Below are 27,684 nucleotides of genomic sequence, written 5' to 3'. Positions count from 1 at the left end.
AGACATTTTTGAATTATTAATGGGCTATGTCTCCTTAGTATGTGCCTCTGCTGGAAAAATAAAAATAAAATTCTTTTCAGCATCTTTCTTTTTGTGCAGGTAGATGTACAGCCAAAGTAGATCTCGAAAGAGAGATCTAATTGAAACTTTGTTTTGCATGATACTAATATATTAAGGGTCAGAGCAAAGGTCAGCAAACTTTTTGTATAAAGGGAAAGATAGTGAGTATTTTAGGACTTCCAGTCCATTCAGTCTCTGTTGCAAGTACTCAATTCTCTCACCACAGAGCAAAAGCAATCAGACAATATGGAAGTGAATGAAGTGAAGGTGCTTCCCTAACACCTATTTACAAATACAGGCATTGGGCTAGATTTGGCTGAAGAGCCATAGTTTGATGACACCTGTTCTGGAAAGTGATTTTATTCCATACTGGGATTAAGCTATTTGGGGGAATAGATGTGATGTGTCTCAAGATGAGTATCTATAGAAAATTACCTTTAATCTTATCTCTACCAGAGGGGTGCCTGGGTGGCTCAGTCGGTTAAGCATCTGACTTCGTCTCAGGTCATGATCTCACAGTTCATGGATTCGATCCCTGTGTCCGGTTCTGTGCTCACAGCTCAGAGCCTGGAGCCTGCTTTAGATTCTGTGTCTCCCTCTCTCTCTGCCCTTCTCCTGCCCTCTCTCCCTCTCAAAAATAAATAAACATTTAAAAAATTAAATAACAACATCAGGTGATTAGAGATGCTCATGATTTATCAGCAAGGGGAATATCTAATTGAATATCTAACTGAGAGGAGGAAAAGAGAAAAAGCATTAGTAATAATTCTATCCATATGGATATTTTACTAGACTGCTACTGATTTACTGTTCATATTTGGCACCTCTGAAAATGGGCCTAATGTTTTCTAACCCCACATTCCCAAGGAAAAGACACTGAAGCATATGTATATATATTTTTTTAATTTCAGAAGCTCCCTTCTCTGTGAGCATCTAGTTTAATTGGAAAGACTGGTATAATTCTTTAGGGTATTCAAAAATTAGAGCATTCACACATAGCAGTCTAGAACCTTAGAGGCCCTGTGATTCACATTCAAGATTAGGAAGTGATGTAGTCCCAGAAAAGGTATTAAGTTGAAATCAGATTGCATTCTAGCCTTAATGCTGTTCTCTTCCTGTGTGACCTCAAATAAGACATTGATTTTCCGACCTTCCATATCCTCGTTGACAATGTAAGGATGTATTAAATGTTTCTATTCCTTAAAGACTTGCAACGCATTGTTAATACTATCTGTTTGGAGTATAAAAATGGCTGTAGTTGTGAAAAGAGGCTTTGATTTTCTATTTCATGTACCTCTATATTATTTGTATGTAATTTAATCAGCATACATTATTTTATAATAAATCAATAAATTTGCATACAACTTCCTTGTTAAATATTTCTGTGCATTTATGCATTCCTGGCATAGCATTGATGTGACAATTACATTGGCATAAACATTTTCAAAATTAAATATTTTCTGCAAACATGAGGTGAGATGAAGTTACCTGACAATATCAATAGGATGTTATAAAATATCAGATATTTTAATTGTTAATGAATTTACTTAATTTATGCTTTAATGTATGTACTTGAACCTCTTCTATCAGTCTTTCATTTGTAATAAAATTTCTAGGCACTGCTCCTACAGTTTCTGCATTTATGTAGTGCATTATTACTTTATGATAAAGTTAGTTGATAATTCCTTAACTCTTTTTGCTGATGACCTTTTAAAGCTGCATAATTAGAATAAGTTGTGGTTATTGTATTGGAATCTCTATCCCATGGGCCAACAAGGCAGCACATTAATTCTCTGCATCACCCACTCCATGTGCAGTGCCATCAGCACAAAGATATTATTCTTTGTAATTACATAAAGAAAGGGTCTATTTAGTGTTAACTGACCTTTCTGTGACTGATCAGCCTTTTCCACCAGTGAAGTAGAAATGTATATCATTAAAATGTGAGTAAATAGGAAACCTTTCTAAATCTTAAACTATTCAAATCAGTAGGTGCATATGAAGAGGAAATTGTTCAGTCTTTCACATGATACAGTGAAAAAAGTAGCAGATTTAAATATATATTTTAAAATATTGACAAATTGAAATATAATTAAATTATGAAAATGCATAGAAATATTTAAGAAGAAAGTTCTATGCAAACCTGTTTCTGTTTAACAATCTTAAAGATTATTAGAGGACACATTAAACTCAAGTATATATTCAAGGTTAAATTTCAAGTTTAATAAATTATAAATAAATTTACAGGAGTTATTTTTACTGTGGATTATCACTTACAGAAGATGTATATGTAGTGTAATAATTTAAATCATGTATTTTAACTTGGAAAAGTTCATTGGGGTATATAGATTATGGGGCACCAATTTTTACTCTTTTTTTGTTTTTAAATTTTTAATTTAAATTCTAGTTACTTAACATACAGTGCAATACTGGTTTCAGGAGTAGAATTCAGTGACTCATCACTTATCTATAACATCCATTGCTCATCATAACATCACTTATCTAGTCTTTTTTTTATTACATAATGTGTTTTTCTACTCAGTTATATTGGATACTCTGAGGTACATACAATTACCTTGAACACAACTGGTCAGATTAGAAATTCAATAACAAATGTAGGTGGCATTTGTATAGCACTTCTTAAAGCCGTTGAGTAGTTGTAGGAGAAACACTACAGTCAACAAGGAGGTAAACGTTCTTTTTTTTAACATACACTCACATTAATCATGGGATTTTTAATATTTAAAGAGCATCTGTGTTTCTAAGACAGATTTTTCTCTGCTGAAAACACATACAGGGCCCTGTATATAAAATATTTTCAGAATCTCTTTAAAAAAATGACTCTTCCTTGGAACTTCACTCATGACTTTCACTGGAACTGATCTCTCATAGAACACTATCATTATTTGGATATGTCTTTTATCCTTCTTCATGTATAATGTATTCTGATGTAGTTAGCTTTGTGAATGCCTCAATTCTCTTATCTGATTGCAAGTTTCTTCAGCCCTGAAATTGTGTATTTTTTTCAGGCTAGTATCAATAATTCTGTGTCAAATATGTGTAATGTACGGCATCTAAAAATAATAAGGAACAAGCAGGGTTAATACAAAGTATTAATAGATACTCAATGGATACTTCTGAATTCTAAGAGCTAGTGTTACAGTATCCACGGTTAAACTTTGAGTAAATCAGCAGAAGCTACATTTGTAACCCCATCAAGAAGCTAAGATCAGGAGTCCTGTATGTAATCATACATGTGGGTGCGAAGGTGGAGTCGCTAAAAAAGTATTCCCTTGGACTCTGTCAGGGACAGCTGCTATTTGACCTCTCATCGTCCCCCCCCCCCCCACCTCATAGTGCATATATCAGTTGCTTGGGAAGCATTTCTGAATAAATTAGTGAAGAGAGAGCATTTTGTCAAACAGGATAATGTGTACAGTTTGAGGCATGTAACAACCTTGATGCAGAGGACTGATTTGTTCATTTAAAAATCAAGAATGTTCAAGACTAATTATCAGAGAACTCCTGTTGGACAAGAGACTGGTTTCCATGGCAGCACAGACAAGGAAGTGGGTCCTGGGAGAGTTAAAACAGTTATTTGCTCCTTTGAGGCTTCAGGGTATCGACACATATCATTCTTACAGACTTGCTTCTTGGAAACACTGGGGAGAACTCTCATTTTCTGTAGTAATTGGTGTATAGATTTTAAGGGAACAGCAATACAATAATGCTTCTATGCACACAGTAGGTGATGTACCTAATAAAGTATATGCTGTCTGGGTCTGTTATATTATTACAGAATCGGCATGTATTTTCAGCATTTATGTTCACCACATTAATTCCCAGGAATCAAAAGGAATGGTTTTGAGGTGACAGTGTTCACAAAGAGACTTCAAGCATCTAGGTCTCCTTTATTCTAAAGTCCATCCCCAGAATATTCCACGAATCAGTATCAGTTCTATTGCCTACTTTAATAATATCAAAGCGTTACTGCATGCAAAACTACCAATCCAGTGCCCTAAACTGGCAGAGATGTGCCAAAGGCATGTGTGGGTATTTTATAGTACAATACCAATAGTTTCATGCAAGAGCATATGTACAAGATCACGTGCTACTGAAACATCGTTGTTTGGAACAGAGCATTATTTATGATGCTCTGCATCAGTAGGATTCTAAATATATGGGTATATTTCACTGTTTGCATAGTAATATTTTAAAGCCTAGAGATAACAGAACATTTAACACAATCTATGAAAGCCTCATTCACAAGTCATAGGTAACAACAATATAATAGACCTAAAGGGGCCATAAAAACATTCCTCTCTATTGACTCACCCAACTTTCCTCATATATATATTGACCTCCTGTAGCAGGAAAAGTTTTGATCTCTGCCAAATAAAGGCTGTTCTAAGATTCAGATCACTGATTATTTTTCCTGTGAAGCCTTTTCTGGTCTACTCCCCCATCTAGTGGAGTCAATTCCACCTGGTAGAATCAATTCCAGTTCCCTCAAGAAACACTTCCAATAGACCTGTTTACACTTCCGCCTCCTCCTACTCTCCCCTCTAATCCCTGGTGAAAAGGGGTCACATTCTATTCTTATTAATTCTTGGGGTGGCCATGGAGCTGGATCCAGAGAATAAACTTGCTAAGGGTTTGCTGAACAAATGATTGAATGAACAAATAAGCAAATGAAGGAAAAGCTAGACATCAGGATACTCTGGAGTAAATTGATCAATAAATACTGCAGTACAACTTGTGCTTTCTGGTGATTCTGGTAGGAAGTCGATCCCTTCCAGCCATGAGACTACAGTGAGTGTGGTGCAGTCTGTGTGCGACCAGGAAACCCCCAACACTAACACCCAGCAAAGCCCCAGCAGGCTGCAAAAAAGCAAGGAGTAAACTATTAACAGCCAAGAATCAGGAGATGACAGACAGATCATCAGGAAAGATCAGTGGCAGTCCATGAATAATCATATCAGGATGGGACACTTAGTACTGAGTCAAAAGATGACAACTCTCTTACAAAACATAATTGAAAGGACAACTTAGTCTCTCTGCCTGACAAACTGGATCCAAATGCCCATATTAAGAGTAACTGAGAGTATAGACTACACATCACTATAAATTTAGATATAGGCACTAGGACTATTTTAATAACAGTAATTTTTTTGTAAATAGCTATGGAGGTCTTTTACACACCCATGTACAGTGCATCTCTCTAGAATATTTGGATCAAGTTTTTTTCCTATAATCTGTTTTGCCATCAATCCATCTTTAAAAAAATTCAAAAGCATTTAGACTTTCCCTAGGGTGAGTGTCTATGGCTGGACCTCCATAGGACTCAATGCAGCATTACTCTGCATCAGAGCTGCTTCAGCCATAGTCCAGAATTGTGCCGGCCTCAGCTGTAAAGGTGTGTGCACTTGGGCTTTTGGTCTTGTCAATGAATGCATCAGGCCTAATCAAATCCTGGAATATGGAATCCTGTGGGTAAAACAAAAACAAACAAAAGACAAGAGACTGATTATATGTAACCAACACTATATATTAGAATAAAAGGTGGCTTCCAAGGGGACCAAGTTCTAATTTGCTTCATCAGTTCATTTGATCTATGTCAACAACCTATGTGTTAGTTAGATTGTAAAAAGACAGTTACTTGGTGGAAGTAAGCTCAGAACAAGGCAATTCTGTCACTTGATTTGATTCTTTAACACCATTAGCTTTTATAAAGACAGCACCGTACAGTGTTGAGTGCTGGCTCATGTTTACAAAGGAAATATATTGGATGGTGAAGAGTATAGAATCTGGAGCCAATCTGCCTGGATACAAAACCCAAGTCCTCCACTTAATATGTGTGAAATCTTGCACAAGATACCTGATGTTTCAGTTGCCATGGTTGCATGATAGATACCCCCAAACTTTATGGTTCACAATTCAATGTGTCAGGAATTTGGACCGAACATAGCAGAGCCTGCTTGTCTCTGGATTCACTTTCTGAACTAGCAACTGGATGACTTGGAAACTAGGAATTGAAATCCTCTTCAAATGACTCATTTACTAATGGTTGATGCTGACTGTTTTCTGACACCTGAGCTAGGGTTGTTTACTGGAACACCTGCACATAATTTCTCCATGTAACCTGAATTCCTTACAATGTGGTATCTGGTTCCAGGGATAAATGTCCCCAAAAAGAGGTCCAGGCAGAAGTTGTGTGTGTGTGTGTGTGTGTGTGTGTGTGTGTGTGTGTTTGAAATGAACTGGCCTTTTTAAAACTAGCTTTTTAAATAAACTAGCCTGGAAAGTCACATTGTATCCTTTCCACCATATTTTATCAGGTAGTGAAAACACAACGCTACCCAGGTTCAAGGGAAAGATAAATAAACTATGCTTCTTGATAGGAAGTAACAGGCTTCTGTAACAACTTGTGAGAATGAAAATATTTCTGTGGGTTTTTTGTGGAAAATACAATTTGCTTTACTTTTCTTGTCTTTGTTTTCCTATCTGTAAAATGAGGATAATAATGCAACAACTGAGACAGTTGCTATTATCGCAATTCTTTCCACTGTGTGTGGAATTCATAAGTTAACATTCAAGTTAAGCCCTATTTCTAAGTTATTAGCTTTGTATTACAGGGTGAAACATAAATAGATGATCTATAGTTTTATGCAAAGAGAACCCAGTTCTCTAACTATAATTCCCTATTCCTTAGTTGTCTACTGTGAGAGGGAAAGAGAAGGGGAAAAGTGAGAAAAATAAACTGAAAATGGAGAAAATGGAGGAAATGTCAAATATCAAATCCATGGATTAATGAATAAGAAAGTTCAAGTGAAAGAGAAAATGGAGAATTACTATTTGTATACCTTGGGGTCTCAATCTTCTTCAATTTTCAGCATTTTTGGTTACAGAAGCTATAATTTTTCTTTGGGACTCATGGTCTAATTAGGTAATCTCAGAAAAATGCTGTTTACAGTTTGAAAGGGATTGCATACCTCTTACTAAGGCTGGACAATGTGGTGTATCCTTAGAATAATGTTCAGTGCAAAAAATATTATGTGACTACTCTTTATGTACTTTCTTCAAGTCTTCACCTCTCAAGTATTATACCAAGTAATGTAAGTTCTATGTTCTAATTATGTATTTGTGTGATTTTTAGTATAAATCCTTCTCACAAGACCACAAATTCTTAAGGTTCACCATTATATACCAGAGCTTAGTATATAGTAGTAATTAAATTCAAAGTTTTGAATAGGTAATTAATGAAAATTAATGAATGAACAAATGAATGAAATAACACTGTAAACTCAGAGCACAATTATTTTAACCTGAACCAGTTGTAATCACATTTGTCTTTAGTGGTTTTAGGAACATTTTTTTTTCAAGTTCACATTAGCCAAGACTTTAGTAGAAAGATTCTACGCGTAAGACTAAGCTGGAATTGAGGCGTCTGGGTGGCCCAGGTCATGATTGGGCATCTGGCTTCGGCTCAGGTCATGATCTCACAGTTTGTGGATTCGAGCCACCCGTCAGACTCTGTGCTGACAACTCAGAGCCTGGAGCCTGCTTCGGATTCTGGGTCTCCCTCTTCCTCTGCCCCTCCCCCACTTGCTCTCTGTCTCAGTCTCTCAAAATTAAAAATAAAAGACAAAAAAATTTTTAAAAAAGACTCAGCAGGAATTGAATTTAAAAGTGTGTAAGCCATCTTCTCTTAGTTTCTCTTTTCTTCTCTCCTTTTATATTGCTGACTCCCAATTTTTGTGCCCTTATTAAATATCTTCTACTGTTAATCTATTATAAGCTCTTCAGTGACAGTAGTGGTAGCACTGATTCCCTTGGAGATATTTCCACCAGTATCATTTCCTCTTTGTTCCATTCACATGTTATAACAATATTGGTTAAAATTAAACAAGTCAAAGTTGTAAGGTGGTACCACAGTTGTAAGGTGGAACATAAAAAACATTTTCAAAAAGTGTCAGTAGAATATTATTTAAAGTTTTTAAAAACCTGAGACTTCATCGCACATGTGAAGGTCACTGACTTTCAAGGAATAGGTAGTGCTTTGGCACATCCTTCTATAAATTCATTACTGAGAAATGATAATGTAAAAGATCATGACTGATGTGACAATTTTTTTGAAGATTCATTGACATAACTGTACAATTTGATTTCTTGATATCTACTCTAATTATGGCATATGAAGCAGTAAGAACTGATGCCATACAGAAATTGGAAGTAAACTGCATATTACACAGTGAGCAAAGCATAAAGTGCCAAATATATCCTTAGTAAAGTGCCATTTAGTAGGTTTAGTGCAAATCCCACAACTTTTGTAACACCCCTCTCTAATGCAAGATTTATTTATAGGAGCCATCTAGGGCTTGAAAGAAATTTAATTAAGAAGTAGAATACCTCAGGTATCAGGGTTGTGCTTATGTTAAATCAAATAAACAAGGACACTCAAAATTATTCCTTGTCCTACTTTCAGTAGAACATTGATCAAAGATCCAACATCATCACTAGAGGCTTAGATTTTAGTAAGTTGTTAAGATATCAACTGTAATCATTTTTTCCAAAAATATCCCCACCAAAGTAAAATATTCATGAATACTAGGTCCTCCTACCAAAAGATTATACTATGTGATTTCAAGTGAATTTATTAGATAAAAGTTTCTAAAGTTTGAAATTACTGTGCCAGAATTAGGACAAGGACGTTTAAAATGGCTCTCAGTTCATCATTTTGGCTTTTTGAAGAACAGCTATGACATAGTATTCATCATTAGGGATCAATATGGATACCAGGCTTTCATGAGAAATATGTTTGTTGACCTTAATAAATCCTCAACTGTGTAAATACAGAAATATTTGTACAGGCAATTTTCTGCTGAATTACATTTCATCTATGCACATTCTCACATTGCAATATATTTTTTAACAACTTATACTAAAGGTTTGATGTGATGGCAGTTTTCCTAAAGAAACATTTCTAATTGCTTCACAATGGTTATTTTTATATCTAGTTATTTAATCATCATTATCATCATCATGATTAATCCACATTTATGTGCTTTGAAAACTTTTTGCTACTGTACAAATTGTTGTAATGAATAAGACTTTTTGCTTAGATAAATTTACATAAAATGAATTACTAGATTAACAGATTTGAAAATATTTAAGGCTGTTGATAATTTCTGTATCTTTTGAAGCACCAGAGAAAATTGTATGTGGTAGAAATGTAAATAAACTGAATTCATAAACTAAACTGAATTCATACATCTCATTTAAAATGATAGGTAGCCCCTAATTTTCCAATTGGTAATATTACAAAAATTATATTCTAAGGGGTTTGTATTAGGTTTAATATATATTTCTTTAGTTGTGAGATGTTATAAAGCTCTCAACTGCTCACAGATTTAACCTTTAACATAGCTACAATATACTAAGAGCAAATAATGGCTCTCTGGTGGTGCTTCTAAATGTTGAGTTCTTTGTCTCTGTCTTTCACTCTTTAATTCTGTTTTCAGTGAGTGCCACCGCATTGAACCTCTTGAAAATGAGATTCTAGGAGCACCTGGGAGGCTCAGTTGGTTAAGCCTCTAACTTTGGCTCAGGTCATCCTCTCACAGTTCAACAGTTCAAGCCCCACATGGACTCTGTGCTGACATCTTGGAGCTTGCTTCCAATTCTGTGTCTCCCTCTCTCTCTGCCCCTCCCCTACTTGTTCTCTGTCTCTCTCTCTCTCTCTGTCAGTCTGTCTCTCTCTCTCAAAAATAAATAAACATTCTTTCCTTTAAAAAAAGAAAGAAAATGGGATTCTAAGCTTTTAAGGGTCTTCTCCCTGTTTGAGCACTGAGGAAAAGCAAAGGGGGTAGGAAACTGGAAGAAGGCTCCTGTGACACTGAGTGGAGATCTCAGGACTGAATCCTTCCCAAGGCATTATGGACAGAAGTGAGGGAAAGAGGGAGAACAAAAATCAGACAGACTCTGGTAAATCAGTGTTCAAAAGAAAAGGAAAGAAAAAACACCAAGTGCATCAAGAAAGAAAATTATTAAGTTCAAGAAGGATGTTGGTGTCAGAGGAAGCATCATTTTGACTTTAATATTTTTCTATTATATATAATATAATATTTATAGATGATTCAAATGAGGTTGAAAAAACTCAAGGAAATTAAAATGACTTTAATTAAGTATATATATTAATTTATCTTCTAGAAAATACAAGATGATGCACTGAAAGAAAATCTACGTTTAGCTCAAGAATATCAGGAATTACAGACTACTTTCTTAACTGAAAAAGACAATTATTTCAATCTATATGATAGAGAGTTATCACTTGCTGGTTCAATTCGAGATAAGAAACAGGTAGGTTTTCTTATTCCTTTTCTAATAATGATTTACTTGACATACGTGCTGCAGAAAGTAACAAGCAGTCATGGGCTTTTATATGACTGATGGTGGTCCTTTATATGCCACCAAATGGCATATTTTCTTCTTGTAAATTTTTGGTGAATATTACCTTTGAAGTGAAATTTTGAATGGATATTTGAGAAATGAAAAAACTTATTTTCTAATCCACTGTTTTATACTAATTTGCTTTATTGTGACCTGGAATAGCAAGTTTTTCATAGTTATAGATTTAAATATATTATCATAGATTTCATATTTCAATTCTATCTATAGGTAAGTTTTCACCATATGCCTCAAAATCCTCCATATGGTATATGGGCTTCAAATGTTGGTTTCTATTTTCTTAATTAATAGGGTCTTAATTATAAACTTGGAGGATATATGACCCTCTGTGTGTAATGGAAATCACTAGAAATTCTCATATATTTTGTAAAAGATTCTGTAATAATAAAAATATGAAAGTAAAATACACAATACACCACAAATGGAAAAGGAAAGAGAAAGCTCCATTACTAGTGTTAAGATACGGCCACTTCCTCTGTTTTCTTCTCCAGATACTCATTGACAAGAATGATCATTTCTTTTTGAATTTCTGTATTTTCCCAGAATTTAAATTTCAAAATATAGGGGCGCCTGGGTGGCTTAGTTGGTTAAACGTCCGACTTTTGCTTAGGTCATGATCTCGCGGTTCGTGGGTTCGAGCCCCGCATCGGGCTCTGTGCTGACTGCCAGCTCAGAGCCTGGAGCCTGTTTCAGAGTCTGTAACTCCCTCTCTCTCTGACCCTCCCGTGCTCACGCTCTCTCTCTCTCTCTCTCTCTCTCCCCTAGAAATAAATAAAACATTAAAAAAATTTAAAAAAATAAATAAAATAAATTTCAAAATATAGAGACATGCTTATTTTTTTAACAATTCACCTAGTCATAAGAACCGGCAAACTGCTAATGAATCCTTTCTCTTATAGTTGTCACCCATATTACTCTACCATAAATTATTAGTTTGAAATTCCAGTATTTTATTTATCCCTCCTTATGGTGGAATATTGGGAAGACAGAAGGCCAGGATTTGAGTGCATCCCTACCAGTTACTAGCTCAGTGATCTTGGCAAGTTATTTGTCCTTTCTGGCCTCAGTTTTCTCATCTGTGAAATAAGATTTACCTCAGAGGAAAACTGATAAGTAATAAGAAGGAAATATCCATAGTTGCTTTTGAAAATAAAGGGATACTGTGCAATTATACATAACTATTACATTCATCTGGTATGCTGCTTATGTTTCCTATCTATCTGCTCTCCTGTGAGTTAAAGCTTCTGAATATGTTAAAAGAGAGAGTATGTATTTTTCTCTTAAAAATTAGTAGCACAACCAAGGTAGATTAAGAAATAAATGTGGTTGTGAAAAAAATGATAATACAATGATATGTCAAAATCTTAGTGTCTTCAAACCATGTGCAGGATTCAAAGGAAGGCCATCAATGGAACATTTGTCCAATCACTTCATGCATTTGACATTGTTATTGAGGCTAAACATGTTCTATTTGTTCCTGATAATTGAGGAGGAGAAAATAATCAATGGGTATACTGTATTTCCTTTTCTAACCAGGAGGGAAACAAAAATAAATATTATGTATACTTGTTATCAGTTTATTTAGAATCCTTTGGTGGCAAGTGACAAATAGATACCTGCATAAATAGTGAGGAAATCAGGCCTTTAAGAGAGTTGCTAACACAGTATTTCCATAGTAGGAATAAAATTGTCTTGATGTTGGAATTAGAGCAAATTGTGATTCAAGATCCAAGGCGTGAGACCCTGGTATGAACAGACAGTGAGGTATGCTAGGAGACTGAGTTTATATTTGCGATGATCCCTCAGACGAATCACTTTTAGCACACCTGTTTCAGGGAAACTTTCAAAGATTTATTTGTACTTCCAATCATTTTTCATTTCCATCCTTCAGCGATGGAGGTCATTAAGTGCAGGCTGCCCTTGTCAGTGTCATGTAGGATCAATTTGCTGCAATGGACAGAGAGGCCTTATTGATGCTGTTAAATCTGTCAGTGAGAAATCGTATGTCATTAGCGTCTAATGCACTGCTTACAGGATGGAATTTGGCCATCAAAACTGAAAAAAAAAACCTTTAATATTTTAGTGCACTTCTTTGATATTGCAGCATTTCCCGCATATATATCTTACAGGTTTTAGTCCTTTGACCACTTTAGTTTGGATACACAAAAGCACCGTTCAATCTTTATTCCCTTGTTTAATTTTGTTGTCATATAAAATGGATCTCACTTGAAGGAATTTTGTGTATTATTTTCCTGTTTTTATAGTAACTTTATTGCTTCTGGACATACATTCCATTTGGCATGGCAAATAATTATATTTTGATGCTTGTGCTTCTTAAGGAGTATTATTCTCTCTACACAAATTATACACTTTCATATTTCTTTGTATTTTTAGGCCAACAGTAGCAAAGAAAGCTTGTAAAACAAATTCAATATAAAAAATAATGTCCCCTTCCTTAACACAATTTTATTTACAACCCTCAGTTGTTAGAATGTTATAGTATGACTCTTGGGGATAAGATCATGTCTGTTTCCTTTGCACATGTTTCTTGATATTTTCCTATACTTTAAAATTTTGCAGTGATGAATATTTCCCCCTTTAAAAATCAGAAACAAACAAAAATGACTGTGAAAAATTCTTATCTTCCCTGTTCATGGCTAGTGATAGAATAGAATCCAATCTAAAAATCAAAATTGAAAATAACACTCTAGGGGAATAAAAGAAAAATATCTGAAAAACAGATTGTACTTCTGTGTAAAAATAGACATGTTCATCATTTTCATTAAAAGATTTCAAAAATATTTCAAAATATTTAGATCCATGAATAGATTGATAAAATCCTGTTTGTTTTCATTGCCATCTCCAATTCTTTAAGTCTGCCAAGAAAGGTAAGCTCAAAGCAAACAAGCCAATGTTGATGTGTTCTGTTGGCTGAGAACACGATCCCTATCAAAACTGGTTAAAATATATTTTTAATTCTGCTGTGAATCATTTGTGGTTCTTAACCTTTGCCTACTCCAGTTCTCAGTACTTTCATTCTAAGGGAATACAAATCATTAGATGACTCTGACTCGTCAGCACTTAACCTGCACTTAAGGGACCCTGTATGTGTGCCATGCAGTTTGCACACATTATCTCTGTAATGCCCATCAGTAATCCTCTAAAATTTGTGTTATTATTATTAATATAGTCATCTCCAGTTTAAGATATGGAGCTGAGACTGAGTGTGCACAAGGTCACCTGAGTAGGAGGAACTGACTAAGAAGGGAATCAAACAGGATTTTCAGAAATCTAACCCATCTCATAACTATGACATACCCCTGTACTATGTAACATTATTAAGTAATCCTATATGTCTCATCAGGCTCTAGAAAACATGTAAAAGCCACATCGGTCATGCATTTTGTCACTAGTGTCCATCTGAAACAGATTATTTGATTCACTAATTGTTTTTATAATTTTATTTCATTGAAGCTATGTTTTCAGTGATGATTTTCTTGTGGGGAAAGAACTACCCATTTATTATAAATTACTTAATTTTTACAGGGATTATAGATAATGTTTGCAATTCTAAAATTGTAAAAATTTTGAACTGGATATGTCCTTAGAAATATTACCCATTTCTTTAAAAGATTATTTCACATACACACACACACACACACACACACACACACACACAAATAAAAAAAATAGGGGTGCCTGAGTGGCTCAGTGGGTTAAGCGTCTGACTTTGGCTCAAGTCATGATCTCATGGTTCATGAGTTCAAACAGTACATGGGGCTCTGTGCTGACAGTGCCTGTAGCCTGCTTGGGATTCTCTTTCTCCTTTTCTCTCTGCCCCTCCCCCACTCACATGTCTCTCCCCCTCTCTATCTTTGTCTTTCAAAACCAAATAAACATTAAAAAAAAAAGTAAAATAAAAGATTACTTCACAAGTGAGGAACCTTAGGGCCACAGTGGCTCAGTGATTTACCATATATACAGTTAGTTAGGAAAAAGCTGGCCTAGGACACAGCTGCCTTAACTTACCTTCAAATATTCTCTCCAACCAACTGTAAAATGAGCATGTGATATTTTTTGAAGGTTTGAGTGGACCAGTAGTTGACAGTAGTAAGAGTAACTACAGTGGGTACACTCAGATTGGAATCACCTTCAAGTAACCTGGGCTTATTAAGGAGTCACATAGGGACATAAATCAGAGAACTACTTTGGAGCTCTAAGGGATACTTCTGGGACTTGCAGAGTTCAAACACTATTCATTCATTCATCATTCATTCAATTATTCAAAATAAATTATCAATCATCCATTGTACTTCTATCCATTGTTTCGATCCAATAAAAGGCTTAGGAAAATGCCACTCAGCTTCCATGCTGATCCCCAGAGACCAAGGGGTCTTTTTTTCTAGTATAGAGCATAGAATCCGACCCCAACAACATCCTCTCTTCACTCCACCAATGGAAAAATCATGAATTTTTGCTATCTAATCTCTTTCACCTAAGTCTCAATGGACAAAGTTTCCATTTTAAATTCTCAAACATAATATATCATCCATAAATTTTGTTAGCACATTTTCTCTTGCCTCTTTCAGTTTTAAAACATGGGTTTCCTCTAATACTCACTTTACATCAATTTTATGTGGAGTCAGTCAATTCCAGTAATAAAGTTATTTTCTTAAGGAAATGTGAAAGCTATTTTAGTTCTCTTTTTCATAAGTAGTTTGTATTGCTTATTACTTTGCAAATATTAAAATATATAAAATCGGGTTTTGAGTAGTAATTTTTGAGTGCTTGTTTCAATGTAGATAGAAATGTATTCCTTTGCTAAGAAATTCATAATTTCTTAATTAGTTTCATCGCACACACACACATACACACACACACACGTGTACACACACTTGTTCAGGAGGAGTTGCCATACCTTATACACTAATAAGCTTGCATTAAATTTCTACTGGCCCTTTTCTCTGAAGAGCTCTCAAGAAATCTCTAAATAGCTTTTGTGATCCTAAGACAGGAGTAGATAGTTGGTCTTCTATTGTTTTACCCCAGTGAGTCTCCCTTCTGTTTTCCAAACTCTGTAAGAAAAACAACAAAAATTAAATGTTTATTTCTGGCCAATACTTTAGAAAAGTCAGCTTAGCTTAAATCAGACCAGCTCTTCAGTCTAGTACCAGTTTTGAGTGAATTGTAGGCTTATGTATCCTTCAAGCAATTTTGAGAAGGTGATCTAGTAGAGTTGTACAGCAACAAGCAGTTTTAAATGTCCACAAGAGCTTAAAAGTGATTTCTAGAATGTGATGGCATCCCTGATATATAAAAGACACTCAAGGTATAATGTTCATACATAGAGATGATCATTGAACAACACTGGTTTGAACTGCACAGGACTAATTATCCGTAGACCTTTCTCACTATATATATTGGGAAACACTTTTTGAGATTGTGACAACTTGAAAACACGCACAGATGAACCATGTAGCCCAAAAAATATCAAAAAATTAAGGAAAAGCTAGATATGTCATGAACACATAAACTATATGTAGATACTAGTGTATTTTATCATTTACTACCACAAAATATACACTAACCTGTTTTAAAATGTTACAGCATATCAAAACTTACACAACATACTTACAAACCATACATGGCACCATCTGCAGCCAAGAGAAATGTAAACAATAAACAAGATACATTATTAGGTCACAACTTTATGAAATTAACTGCAGTATATACTGTACTACAGTAATCATTTCATAGCCCCCTCCTATTGCTATTGTGGTGTGCTCTAATGTTGTGTCTACTCAAAAGGCCCTGGACATGCTCATCATCTCCATGTGAGCACTTCCTCTCTGCAGCAAATTGCTATTGTAGTAAAAGTTATTTCAGGGTGCCTGAGTGGCTCAGTTGGTTAAGTGTCTGACTCTTGATTTCAGCTCAGGTCATGATCTCCTGGTTCATGAGTTCAAGCCCAGTGTCAGGCTCTGCACTGACAGTGTGGAGCCTGCATGGGATTCTCTCTCTCTCTCTCTCTCTCTCTCTCTCTCTCTCTTTCTCTTTCTCTCTGTCTCCCTCTGTCACTCCCCTGCTCTCACAATCTCTCTCTCTTTCCCTCAAAATAAATACATAAACTTAAAAAAAGTGATCTCAGGATATATGGATATCTGGAAATGCCTGGAGACATTTTTGGTTATCACAGCAGGGGATTTGTGGAGGGGTATTTCTGGTATCTAAGGAGTAGAGGCCAGGGATACTGCTAAATATCTTTCACACACACACGCGTGCACACACACACACACACACACACACACACACACACCAAAAACTTTTTCAGCTTAAAATATCAATACAGCTAAGGTTAAGAAACCCTAATACATACATAAAGAACCTCAGATACAGAGATGATGGTAGATATATTATATGCTTATCATATACATATTTTACATATATATGTATATGACACACTGCATACTATAACTACTTTTAAATACTTAAACCACATTTGCATATTAAAGATTCTGAACAATCCCATTTTAAGAAACCTGTTGATTCTGATAACCCTGACTTTCCTGTGGTGCCTGGAACCCTTTCTTAAGAAACCTATTTACAACTGACAATATTTAATAGATTAAACCTTGCAAAATATTATTCTATAGAGAATCAGAGAAGATTTCATGTCATAAAATCACACATTCAGGAAATTTTGCTTACCTATAACTATTAAATGGGAGTAAATAAAGTATTCTTCATGTTATTTACAAAGCCCTAGAAAAACTTGAAATATTTTCAAATAAATAGGTTATATTCTTTGGAATCCATACAGACCGAGAACTCTGACTTTTTAAAATGTCATAGTGCAGCTATAAAATGACATAGTAGTTTTTAATCATTAAAAGACCATTTAAAAATTACAGTAAGTAAAATGTTTATTATATGTACCTCCTATAAATAGGTATATTTTCTACTTACACTTGCCTAATGCAGGACTTAGAACTGCAATTGATTTGCAATTCTGTGGGAGTATCAGTATAATGATTTTTTTTTTTTACTTTTGAACGACACATATGCATCACAATGACATAAACATTTGAAAAAACTGCTCTTGTAATCATCTTTCCTAAAGTCATCTTTCCTCAAGTCTACAGAACTGTATCTTATAATCACTTATTAACATGAATATTAATATAGAAAATGCATATTCATATACTAAATGTCTTCTGTAGGTCATTTGTTCTTTTCTCAGAGTTTTACTCTTATTAAAGGTAGAAAGGAATATCTATGGACAACTTCTTAAATCCCTCTGACTCTCTGAAAAAAATGGAAATACTACTGTCTCCCTAGCAGGATTATTGTAAAAAGCATTTCAGAATAGTTAACATTTGTGAAGTACTTACTATGCACAAGGCTTTGCCAGCTTTTATATGTATTTTTTTAAATTTCTTCAATAACTGCATGGAACATAACATATATATTTTAAGTGGAAAGCACCTACAATAGTTTTTCACAAACTGTATGTATGTTTGTGAAAGATATGGCTTTCTATAGAAGATATGACTTCTGATATTGTGATTATTCTTTAGGTAAGCATATATCCATTACTTCTTATAGAAACTCTTGGTCTAGCTATACTATTATAGAAAAGCTTCTAGCCTATAATAGATATAAAATAATTTATGCAACCTGAGATTATAGTGTGAATTAAAAAGAGAGAGGTCAGAAAGGTAGGGTAATAGTGACATTATGATAATCAGTTAGAAATGCACACAGGTGCTAGAAGGAATAGAGCAATGGAACCCACCTTGGTTAGGTAAAACTGTGACAGAGGATTGCAGAATAGGAAATCATATTTGAGGTGTGAGGGATAGACTTAGCAATAACTTAGGTTAGTCAGAGTTACATCAAAACCTTGTACTAAAAAACATCATAAGACCATATACATTTATTAAAAGAGCCCAATCGCAATAGCTGTAACAACCAGAAATTTCCTAGAAAGAACCAAAGAAGAAATATGTCATCAGAACCACCTTGAAGAAGTCTGTGAAAGTTCACAGATGGAGAAGACAACAATAAAAACAACACACACCATGACAGTCCTCAATATTTTAATTTGAAGGGATCTGGCCTCCTCACATTGCAATTGTAAAACAATTCCACGCAATCTACAATCATTTCAAATGTGACACAACTAAACAGGATTTTATTAATAGCCACACTTCCAGAGGACATATTTTGTATCTAGTGAAATGTGTTCCTACTTATCCATATTCGACATATACCTATATAAATCTGATTTTCCAACTAAGAAGGAATTTATTCAGCTTTCTTAGGTTCCTTAATCAATTCACTAGGCACTAGTTGACATATAGGCAACTAAGCACTAGTTATATATTTTGTTGTTGTTGTTTTCTTGAAATGGACCTGTGAAGGGGCACCTGGGTAGCTCAGTCAGTTAAGGCTTCTGACTTCAGCTCAGGTCATGATCTCAGGGCCGGTGAGTTCGAGCCTGCCTAGAGTTCTGTGCGGACAGCTCAGAGCCTGGAGCCTGCTTCAGATTCTGTGTCTCCCTCTCTCTCTGCCCCTCACTCATTCTCTCTCTGTCTCTCTCTCTCTCAAAAATAAATAAATGTTAAAAAAAGAAAGAAATGGACCCGAGGAAATTAAAATTACCAAAATTATATAATTATTTTACTTGTACAATCTGACCTTTTAGGTGTTTGTTAATAAAGGAATATGGAAAAATATTGTGAACATATAGGCATTAAAAACACTTTACCTTTGTCAGATGAAGGGTAACTCCAATAGCTTTCCTATCAAAGTAATCCTAAATATGACAGATTCCTTTTTTAAATCTTGTTCCATCATAGTAAATCACCAATTAAAAAAAAAATGTACACGCAGCCAACACGTTATCTAAAAAGAGGAAAGATAATAGTGCAGTGAATAATATAGTTTTAGAATTATGTAGGGGCGCCTGGGTGGCTTAGTTGGTTAAGCGTCCGACTTTCGCTTGGGTCATGATCTCGCGGTTCGTGGGTTCAAGCCCCACGTCGGGCTCTGTGCTGACTGCCAGCTCAGAGCCTGGAGCCTGTTTCAGAGTCTGTCACTCCCTCTCTCTCTCTCTGACCCTCCCCTGNTCGCTTAGGTCATGATCTCGTGGTTTGTGGGGCTCTGTGCTGACTGCCAGCTCAGAGCCTGGAGCCTGTTTCAGAGTCTGTCACTCCCTCTCTCTCTCTCTGACCCTCCCCTGCTCACGCTGTCTCTCTCTCTCTCTCTCCTATAAATAAATAAGAATTTAAAAAAAAAAGGAATTATGTAAAGTTGTGTCAGATGTAAAATCATTTTCAAATTATTTCCTTTGGTGCTGGTAATCAGAATTGTGTGGTCTTTCAAGGAAATAAACCCTCATTTTAAAGAAGATATGCAATGTACTCATAGGTTATTGGAAAAAAAGTGTATAAAACAAAGCTACTATCTGCATTGATGTACATAGAAAAAGAACAAAAATGTTATCTGTAAAAGCAGAAAAGAATTTGGCCTGCTTGACTTTTTGTATCAAGCATGCTACAGCAATCTTTTGATTCTAATATGAAACTATAGTAAGGATCATTGCACTAATGCATGAGGATTTGTGATAATGTTGCAGAAATTTTACTGTCAAAACTGAACTGCAGTGTAATGACTTTTGTTATCATGGTTTCTAATAACTATTCAGCATGAATTGACCCTACATATGTTTTGCTGCAATAATGTGTCAGTAACTCAAAAGGATAAAAAGGAAATAAAAACAGTCAATACAGTACTATGTATGACTTCATGATAACCTTTCTCCATTCTTACTATTAATATTGTTAGAACAGTTGTACATAGACACTGTGCAAACTACAGCATCATCTGGAAATGAAAGCTTAGATGTGTTGTGACAGTTTTGGCCAAATATACCTAAAAACCACTTTATAAGAAAACTGTGTTCCCCTCTGTTCACACTGAGAACTAGGTACTGATTGGTCCCTTACTACTTCAGAGTTTGTTACCCTCAGCTGTAGGGAGCCTTTGAAAGGTTTTTTCTTCTTTTCCTGACAATGTGTTAATTTCTTCCACCTTTTATGAGATATCCCACCCTTCCTGTCTGTCTCTCTTTGACTCCCCTTCCTTCCTTCCTTCCTTCCTTCCTTCCTTTCTTCCTCCCTTCTCTTTCTTTCTTTCTTTCTCTTTCTTTCTTTCTTTCTTTCTTTCTTTCTTTCTTTCTTTCTTTCTTTCTTTCTTTCTCTCTCTCTCTCTCTCTCTCTCTCTCTCTCTTTCTCTCTCTCTGTCTTTCTTTCTTTTATCTTTGCATCTCTCCTTCTCCATTGGAGGATACTTTCACTTAAGCATCTCTCCATTGCAGTAAATAAGAGAAAATAAAAATAGTCCATTACATACCTCATATGTGACTGCCACCAATGGTATGATTTTATAAGTATAAAACATTGAACCCTGCACCTGCTATAACGTAGTCAGTTACAGATACTGTTCTCATTGTTATCCTATTGTTCTTATTTAATTTATAAAAACTCTGTAAGACAACTGAAAATATTCCCATTGTTTCTTAGGAAATGAATGGCTACTATAACAAAGTACCACAGACTGGGTGACTCAAGCCGGTCACCTCATTTTAAGTTCATTATCTCTGTGAAAAGCTTGTCTCTAATTGCAGTCACATTCTGAGATCCTGGGGGTAGGACTTCAATATAAGAATTTGAGGGGAGAGGAAAAGTAAAACCCATAACAGGTGCTTTATAAGTTAATGCCACACTACTTGTCAGTGGAAACAGTGCTGGAATTGAAACCCAAGTCCACTAGGCTCAGCCTCATGGACTTTCTACTATTCCATAGTTTCTCTTATACTCTTTTTCTCTACCCTGCTCAACCTATTATTCATCCTGTGCACCATTATATCTCTTTAAATGCAAAGGCCTTTCAGTTGTAAGGATTTTGTAACATCTGTGACCCTGGGCGTATGATGAAGCAGTGGCTAGTAATGAAATACTTTTTGATGGAGAGATATTATGATGTTATACAGGAAATAGCAGATCATTTATGTTTTTAGTCAGTGGTCAGAGATCTAAGCAGAGAAGTTCTTTTTCTATCTAAACAGACTTTAAAATTCCTCTGCCATTGCCTCAAACTGCAGAACATGTATTTGCCAGTGCAGATGTACCTGATCATATATAGAGAATGCAATCAAAATGAGGATGAAGACACAGGCCATTCATGTTAAAAAACAGAAAGAGAGCAGCAGTTGCAAGCAGCAGGCAGCATGTAGCAAAGAATAAAGAAGGAAGCAAAGCTTTCTATGGAAAGTTGATGATAGAGCACCAAGCTTTAGATTCTGGAGGACGTGGCAGCACGAGTAGAGTTACACACACACACACACACACATTCACTATGGTGCTAGGAAATGATACTATATAATCAATGCTGAAAGAGACAGGCAGCTGACAAACACACTTCACAAAGAGAATTTCCCCCAAACACAACAGAGTTTTAGAACAGAATTAAGAAGGATACTGAGTGCTGATACATGGAAACTCACATTCTGAAGAGGGTACTGGAATGTGACGGTAAGCATAAGAAGGAATTATGGCAATACCACCTCCCCAGATATCTTCCTGTGTTGGAAGTGTGTGGACCAAGGTAAGGACTACCAGTCATTCCCTTTCAGTCTGAAGACTGAACTTCTTAAAAGCAATATCCCCTAACTTGGATGGGATCTTTCTTACCTGCAGATGCAGGGACTAGAGGTCTTTCTCTCGATTATCTGTGGATGGTCTACCTGAAGTTGCCACTGTGCACCGACAGCAGTGTAGCATGCATGTGTGGGAGCCAGCTGGTTGTGGGACTTAGCTTTAGTGATGCCTCACCAAGTTTTAAATATCAAGGATAAAGAAATAATTCCAAGAAGGATCCATTTAGAAGAAGCATAGTGCCTACAGAGGGAAATTATCACACTAACTCTAGCCTTAATATTCTCAATGTTTTATGACAGAAGACAGAAGAATATCTACATAAATTACAGAAGAGATTAAGACACCCAAGAATGCTGAATCCAGGCAAATTATTGTTTATGTGCTAGAAACAGAAAGGTATTTTCAAATGAGCAAACAAACAACAAATACAGCAAGTTTTAAAAAACCAGATGGCCAATAAACATAGGAAATAAATGTTTCTATCTCTCTAAAAATTGTATACATACAAATTAAAATGAGATACAAGTTTGCAGCTCTGTTTTTAGAAAATCAATAAGATGGATTATACAGTGATGGTAGGGAATGTGGGAAAAAGTGAGAATGCTCATTTGTCCATAACCAAATTCACCAACCTACCTGTATTTACTCTATGGTTGGTGTCTTTCTTATTAAAAGCAATTAAATATACATTTATTTATTCAACTCCTAAAATAAATAAGGCCCTTTACTTGTGCCCTGAATCCATCCCCTTTTACCTTCTCATAGCCATCATCCATACAATTTTCCCATCCTTCTATATCCTCTCCAGTGGACTATTCCCATCATTATACAAACATGCTGTAGTACTTACCACCTCAGAAACCCTCATTTAATTCCACATGCCCTAGAGTGCTTCATTTTTGTTAAAGATTTTGGAATGAGTTTTGCTCATAATACCGTGGTCCCCTAATTTTCTCCCACCTCGCTGGACACTCTGTATCTCCTATATTAGCAACTCCTTCTGTACATCTTCCAAATGTTAGGGCAGTCCGGAGCTCAGTAGTAGGGTTCATTTACTTTTTTTATCTGCATTCCCTCATTGCATGGATGCATAAATATGGATGAATTGCACAAGCACAATTTTGAGGAAAAGAAGGCAAAGAGTACATATTGTACATTTTTTGTTGTTTATATAAACAGGCTGAATTAATCTATGCTGATAGAGATCAGAAGAGTCTTTATCCTTAGTGGAAATTACTGACTGGAAGAGAACACAAAGGAGGGTTAGGGAACCATAGTAATGTTTTCTTTCCTGATCTGGGGATGTGTTCTGTTTGTAAGTAGTTTATTGAGCTACTTACTTATGTGTATACTTTAATATATGTATACCATAATTAAAACTTGGAATCATCCTTAGGGCACCTGAGTGGCTCAGTTGGTTGAGTGGCCAACTCTTGATTTTGGTTCAGGTCATGATCTCACAATCGTTAAGATTGAGACTACACCCCCCCCCTCCGGACACACACACACACACACACACACACACACACACACAAACACACCCTGGTTGGGCACTGAGCTGAACATGGAGCCTGCCTAAGATTCTCTTTTTCCCTCTCCCTCAGCCCTTCCCCCTCTCAAGCATGCACATGCATCCACATGCTCTCTCTCTCTCAAAAAACAAAGACTTGAAATCATCTAGTGACCACATTCAGAATAGAATATATATTTCTTGTCCTGGACTTCCAGACTGCATAATCCATTCTCTTCCTTGTCATGTTACTCACAAATTAACCCCACTTTGCACTAGCCTCACTCTATTTTTTGATCCTTGACTGTTCATTCCGAGTACACCATCCTTGAAATTTCCAATCCTTCCAGATGTAAATTTTCCCAAATTTCTTATACCTGGCTCTTTCTTCCTATTTAATATCATATTGAAAGTTCCATCCTAAAAGAGCCTTTACAGTGCCCCTAATCTGAAGGTGTCCCCTGGCTACTCACACTCTATCACCGTATTTGCTTATTTTCATAGCACTTAATGCTCTGATACTTTATTCTATGTCCATTTACTCATAGCCTATTTCTGCCAACTGAATTTAAGCTTAATAAGGGCAAGGAACTTATTATCTTATTCACAACCACAACTCTAGCACCTAGAGGAGTGCTTGGCAAATATTTTTTTCAATTACTAGATGATCCTGATTGGGTATCTAACAAAATGTTTATGTATACTCACTGAGACAACATTTCTACTTCTAGGAATTTGTAAGAAAATAATCTGAAAGAGTCTGAAAAAAATACACATAATTATGTTGGCTATAGTTCTTTATAAAGAGGGAAAATGTCAGCATATTCAACATTCAGAGATATTGTTTAAGTATATAGTAGAATTGGTATACAGTGGAGTATTAACCAGTCTTTAAAAGGAATGACATAAATAACAGGGAACATATTTAATTAAAAATCATGTTATAACTCAACATGTACTGTATGATTCCTATTTTGTATTCTCATATGTATTAGATTTTATTATATTTTTATTGATCTGTATGGAAAGATGCAATCCAAAAGTTGACTATATTAAGACTGTGGATGATTTTCAGTCTTCCTCATTCCTTTATTTTATTTTTTATTTTTATGGTGAGCATTTATTATTTTATAACATAGGTATATAAACCTTTGTATGTTACAAAAACAAAATAAAAGTTAATAAGACCCTTGAAACAAGAAGCAGGCATCCCAAAGTATCTATCATGTGATTCTGAAAAATGAAAGTCACCCACCCAGGAAAAAAAATCTAGAAAAGTCCAGTTCAGAAAAAATTCCAAATATTCTCAACTCTTACTGTAAATTCTTTTTAATATAGTTCATTTGCTTTGCTTACTTAAAATAGATATAATTCTCATTACAAAATGTGGGTTCAGTTACTGTCATAGGGGTTTATAATCTTCACATTCTGAAGTAATTACACCCTTAATAGGAATTATTCTCTCTTTATACGAGGATAAGGTGGATCCTACATGACAATTTGGATCAGTGCTGAAAAAAAAAGAGTAGGAAAAACCCAACGGCATCCCTTAATAAATTTTAAGTTTTAAACTATTTTATTTTTCTATGGTGATGCCACATATGCACTTAAAAAATGAGGAAACATTGTAAACTTCATGTAGATAAAGACACCTGAAATAAATACCAAATCAAGTATGACTTCTGTCTCTGACAAGACCTTAGGAAAGTCACCTAGCCAATCTGTTTCCTCCAATTCTCTTTCTTCTTTCTCTGTATAGAAGGCCTAGGGAGATTATGTGGGAAGATGTACAGGACAGTCTTGTATAAGGACTATCACATAATATATCTTCCTAAGTATTTGTTGGCCTCTTAAGTATTTGTAACCCATATATATATGGGCTGAATAATTCTCCTCATTTTGTCATTTCCTTGCAGACACCATCTTCACTTTTTTTTATTGCCTGAAACACTTTTGAGGGGGGTATCCTCATACTTTTTTCCAAGTTATTTATTCACTTGCTATTTAACCATGTTTTTAAAATGTAGCTTGAATCCCCTAATTACAAAAGGAGTACATACACAAGGCAAAACATTTGAAAAACCACAAAAATAACCAATCTTTATCTTTGAACCCATGAAAATGTATGGCATTAATGACTAAAACTGGGAACAAGTATTTTGATGTTGGCTAACTACAGTTTAAAAAAAGGCAAAATGATTTTTTTGAGTCCTTGAATGTCTTATTCCTGTTAAGATTTTCCTGTGGACAGTCGGCAGTTTTCACAGTAGCATCACAATGTTGATCAATATTCTAATAAGACAGATTTCTTCCAGGTATCTGCTCTTTGTGTTTATATTACTCCATCCTTTCAATTTTATGTCTTACATATACTGAGTAAATTTATAATTACCAAGAGAGTTGACGAGCACACTCCAAATTACTTAATGCAGTTCATCGAAGAGCAGTTGACCAGATGGCCCCCAGGACCAGTTCCTGGGGGCTGCCTCCAAATATTAGTGCAACTTGAAATTGAAATTTGTATTATTTTTAAATTGAATATTTAAGCATGTTATACATTCCCCTACCAAAAATAATGTGATTAAAGTCATATTTTTCCCAAGTTCATCAATAAAATGACAAAGCAGATTCGAAGACCTCCTGAAAATAAGATGGATTGTCACTATCATTTTCCCTTGTTCTGTGGCCTGTTGTGCTATCACAGAACAAGATCAAATGGGCCCTGGCATGATTTGCTATTTAGAAAACCCTGTTGGTGTTCCACAGAATCCACACTTTTCCAGATGTTTAAAAATTGACTGATTATTTCTCCTAGTATCTTCCCAGATGACCAGGTCTAATTCTTTTACCTTTTTAAAGCTACATAAATATTTTGCTAGAATTTAGTACTCCACAACCCCCTACCTATCAGTTTCTAAAAATTGTTCATAATTATGCCAAGCTCACAATGCCTCTAACCCTGGCAACCTCCAATCTAATTTCTGTCTCTATAGATTTCCCTATTCTGGACATTTCATTTAAATGAAATCGTACAATATATGGCTTTTTCATGACTAGCTTCTTTGATTTAGCATGATGTTTTCAGGAATCATTCATGTTGTATCCTATTTTGCTACTTCATACCTTTTTATTGCTGAATTATATTCCGTTACATGGGTAGACATGTTGTTTACCAAATCATCAGTGTGTGGACTTTTCAGCCCGTCTGCATAATGCTACTGTCAGCGGCCATGTGGACATAGGTTGTCATTTCTGTGGGATATATAGCTAAGAGTGGAAACTGACAAAATGGTTCTTTACAATATTGTGTACAGCTCACAATTTCTGATGTTCACATAGAGCGTGCCATTTTCTCTTCTCTTCTGTTCATTACAGTTTCATGTTTTAAATGTTAGGTAGGTTCCTCTAAATTGATATCACTCTAAATGAGTTACAACCCACAGTTTGAAAAACCTTGGGCTGGATGATTCATAAGGATCTTTCCAGATCTAACACAATAGTGTTTTACATAGCATTATTGTTCTACTTGCTTCATAAACAGCTTTTGATTTAGTATTTATTTATAACAACCCTTTGAAGCAGGCATAAATAGCCCCAATTTATGTAGGTGTAAACTGAGAATCAAATAACCGAAATAACTTTGCCTCTAAGGCCCATGCTGTGTGTGCTTTATTGAAATAAAGTCCAGCAGCATTCACGTGATCCTTTCAATCTTGCTGTCTTCTCATCGTCCCTCAGGTCAGTCATTTGAATACCCTTGGCTCCTGCAGTTCGTTCACTTCATGGCTGAATGAGAAATGTCCTTTAGCCTCCTTGCTTATTTATTTCTTTATGTATTTACTGTAAAGTTTACATTTTTTTCTTTTGTTCTGCCTATACTTATCCTTATTTCAGAAAATATGGAAAATAGTGAGAGGAAAATAA

The 27,684-nt window shown here is 35.4% G+C and overlaps 1 protein-coding gene across 3 annotated transcripts in view; it reads left to right on the top strand.

Moving 5' to 3' along the window:
- Positions 1–27,684, top strand: part of CCDC178 (coiled-coil domain containing 178) — a 431,956-nt gene that overhangs the window by 274,136 nt on the left and 130,136 nt on the right. For 2 of the 3 annotated variants that reach the window (XM_039257381.1, XM_039257380.1), the window contains one exon: positions 10,270–10,419. The exons of the other annotated variant lie outside the window; for it this stretch is intronic. In XM_039257381.1, the coding sequence (XP_039113312.1) occupies positions 10,270–10,419 (150 nt within the window). The remainder of the gene's footprint in view (positions 1–10,269; positions 10,420–27,684) is intronic. 3 annotated transcript variants of the gene reach the window in all.

The sequence above is a fragment of the Hyaena hyaena genome, unplaced genomic scaffold (genome assembly GCF_003009895.1).
Source record: "Hyaena hyaena isolate Hyena2069 unplaced genomic scaffold, ASM300989v1 scaffold_616, whole genome shotgun sequence".
NCBI lineage: Eukaryota > Metazoa > Chordata > Mammalia > Carnivora > Hyaenidae > Hyaena > Hyaena hyaena.
The sequence above is the reverse complement of the archived record's forward strand: the minus strand, read 5'-3'. Positions and strand labels throughout refer to the sequence as shown.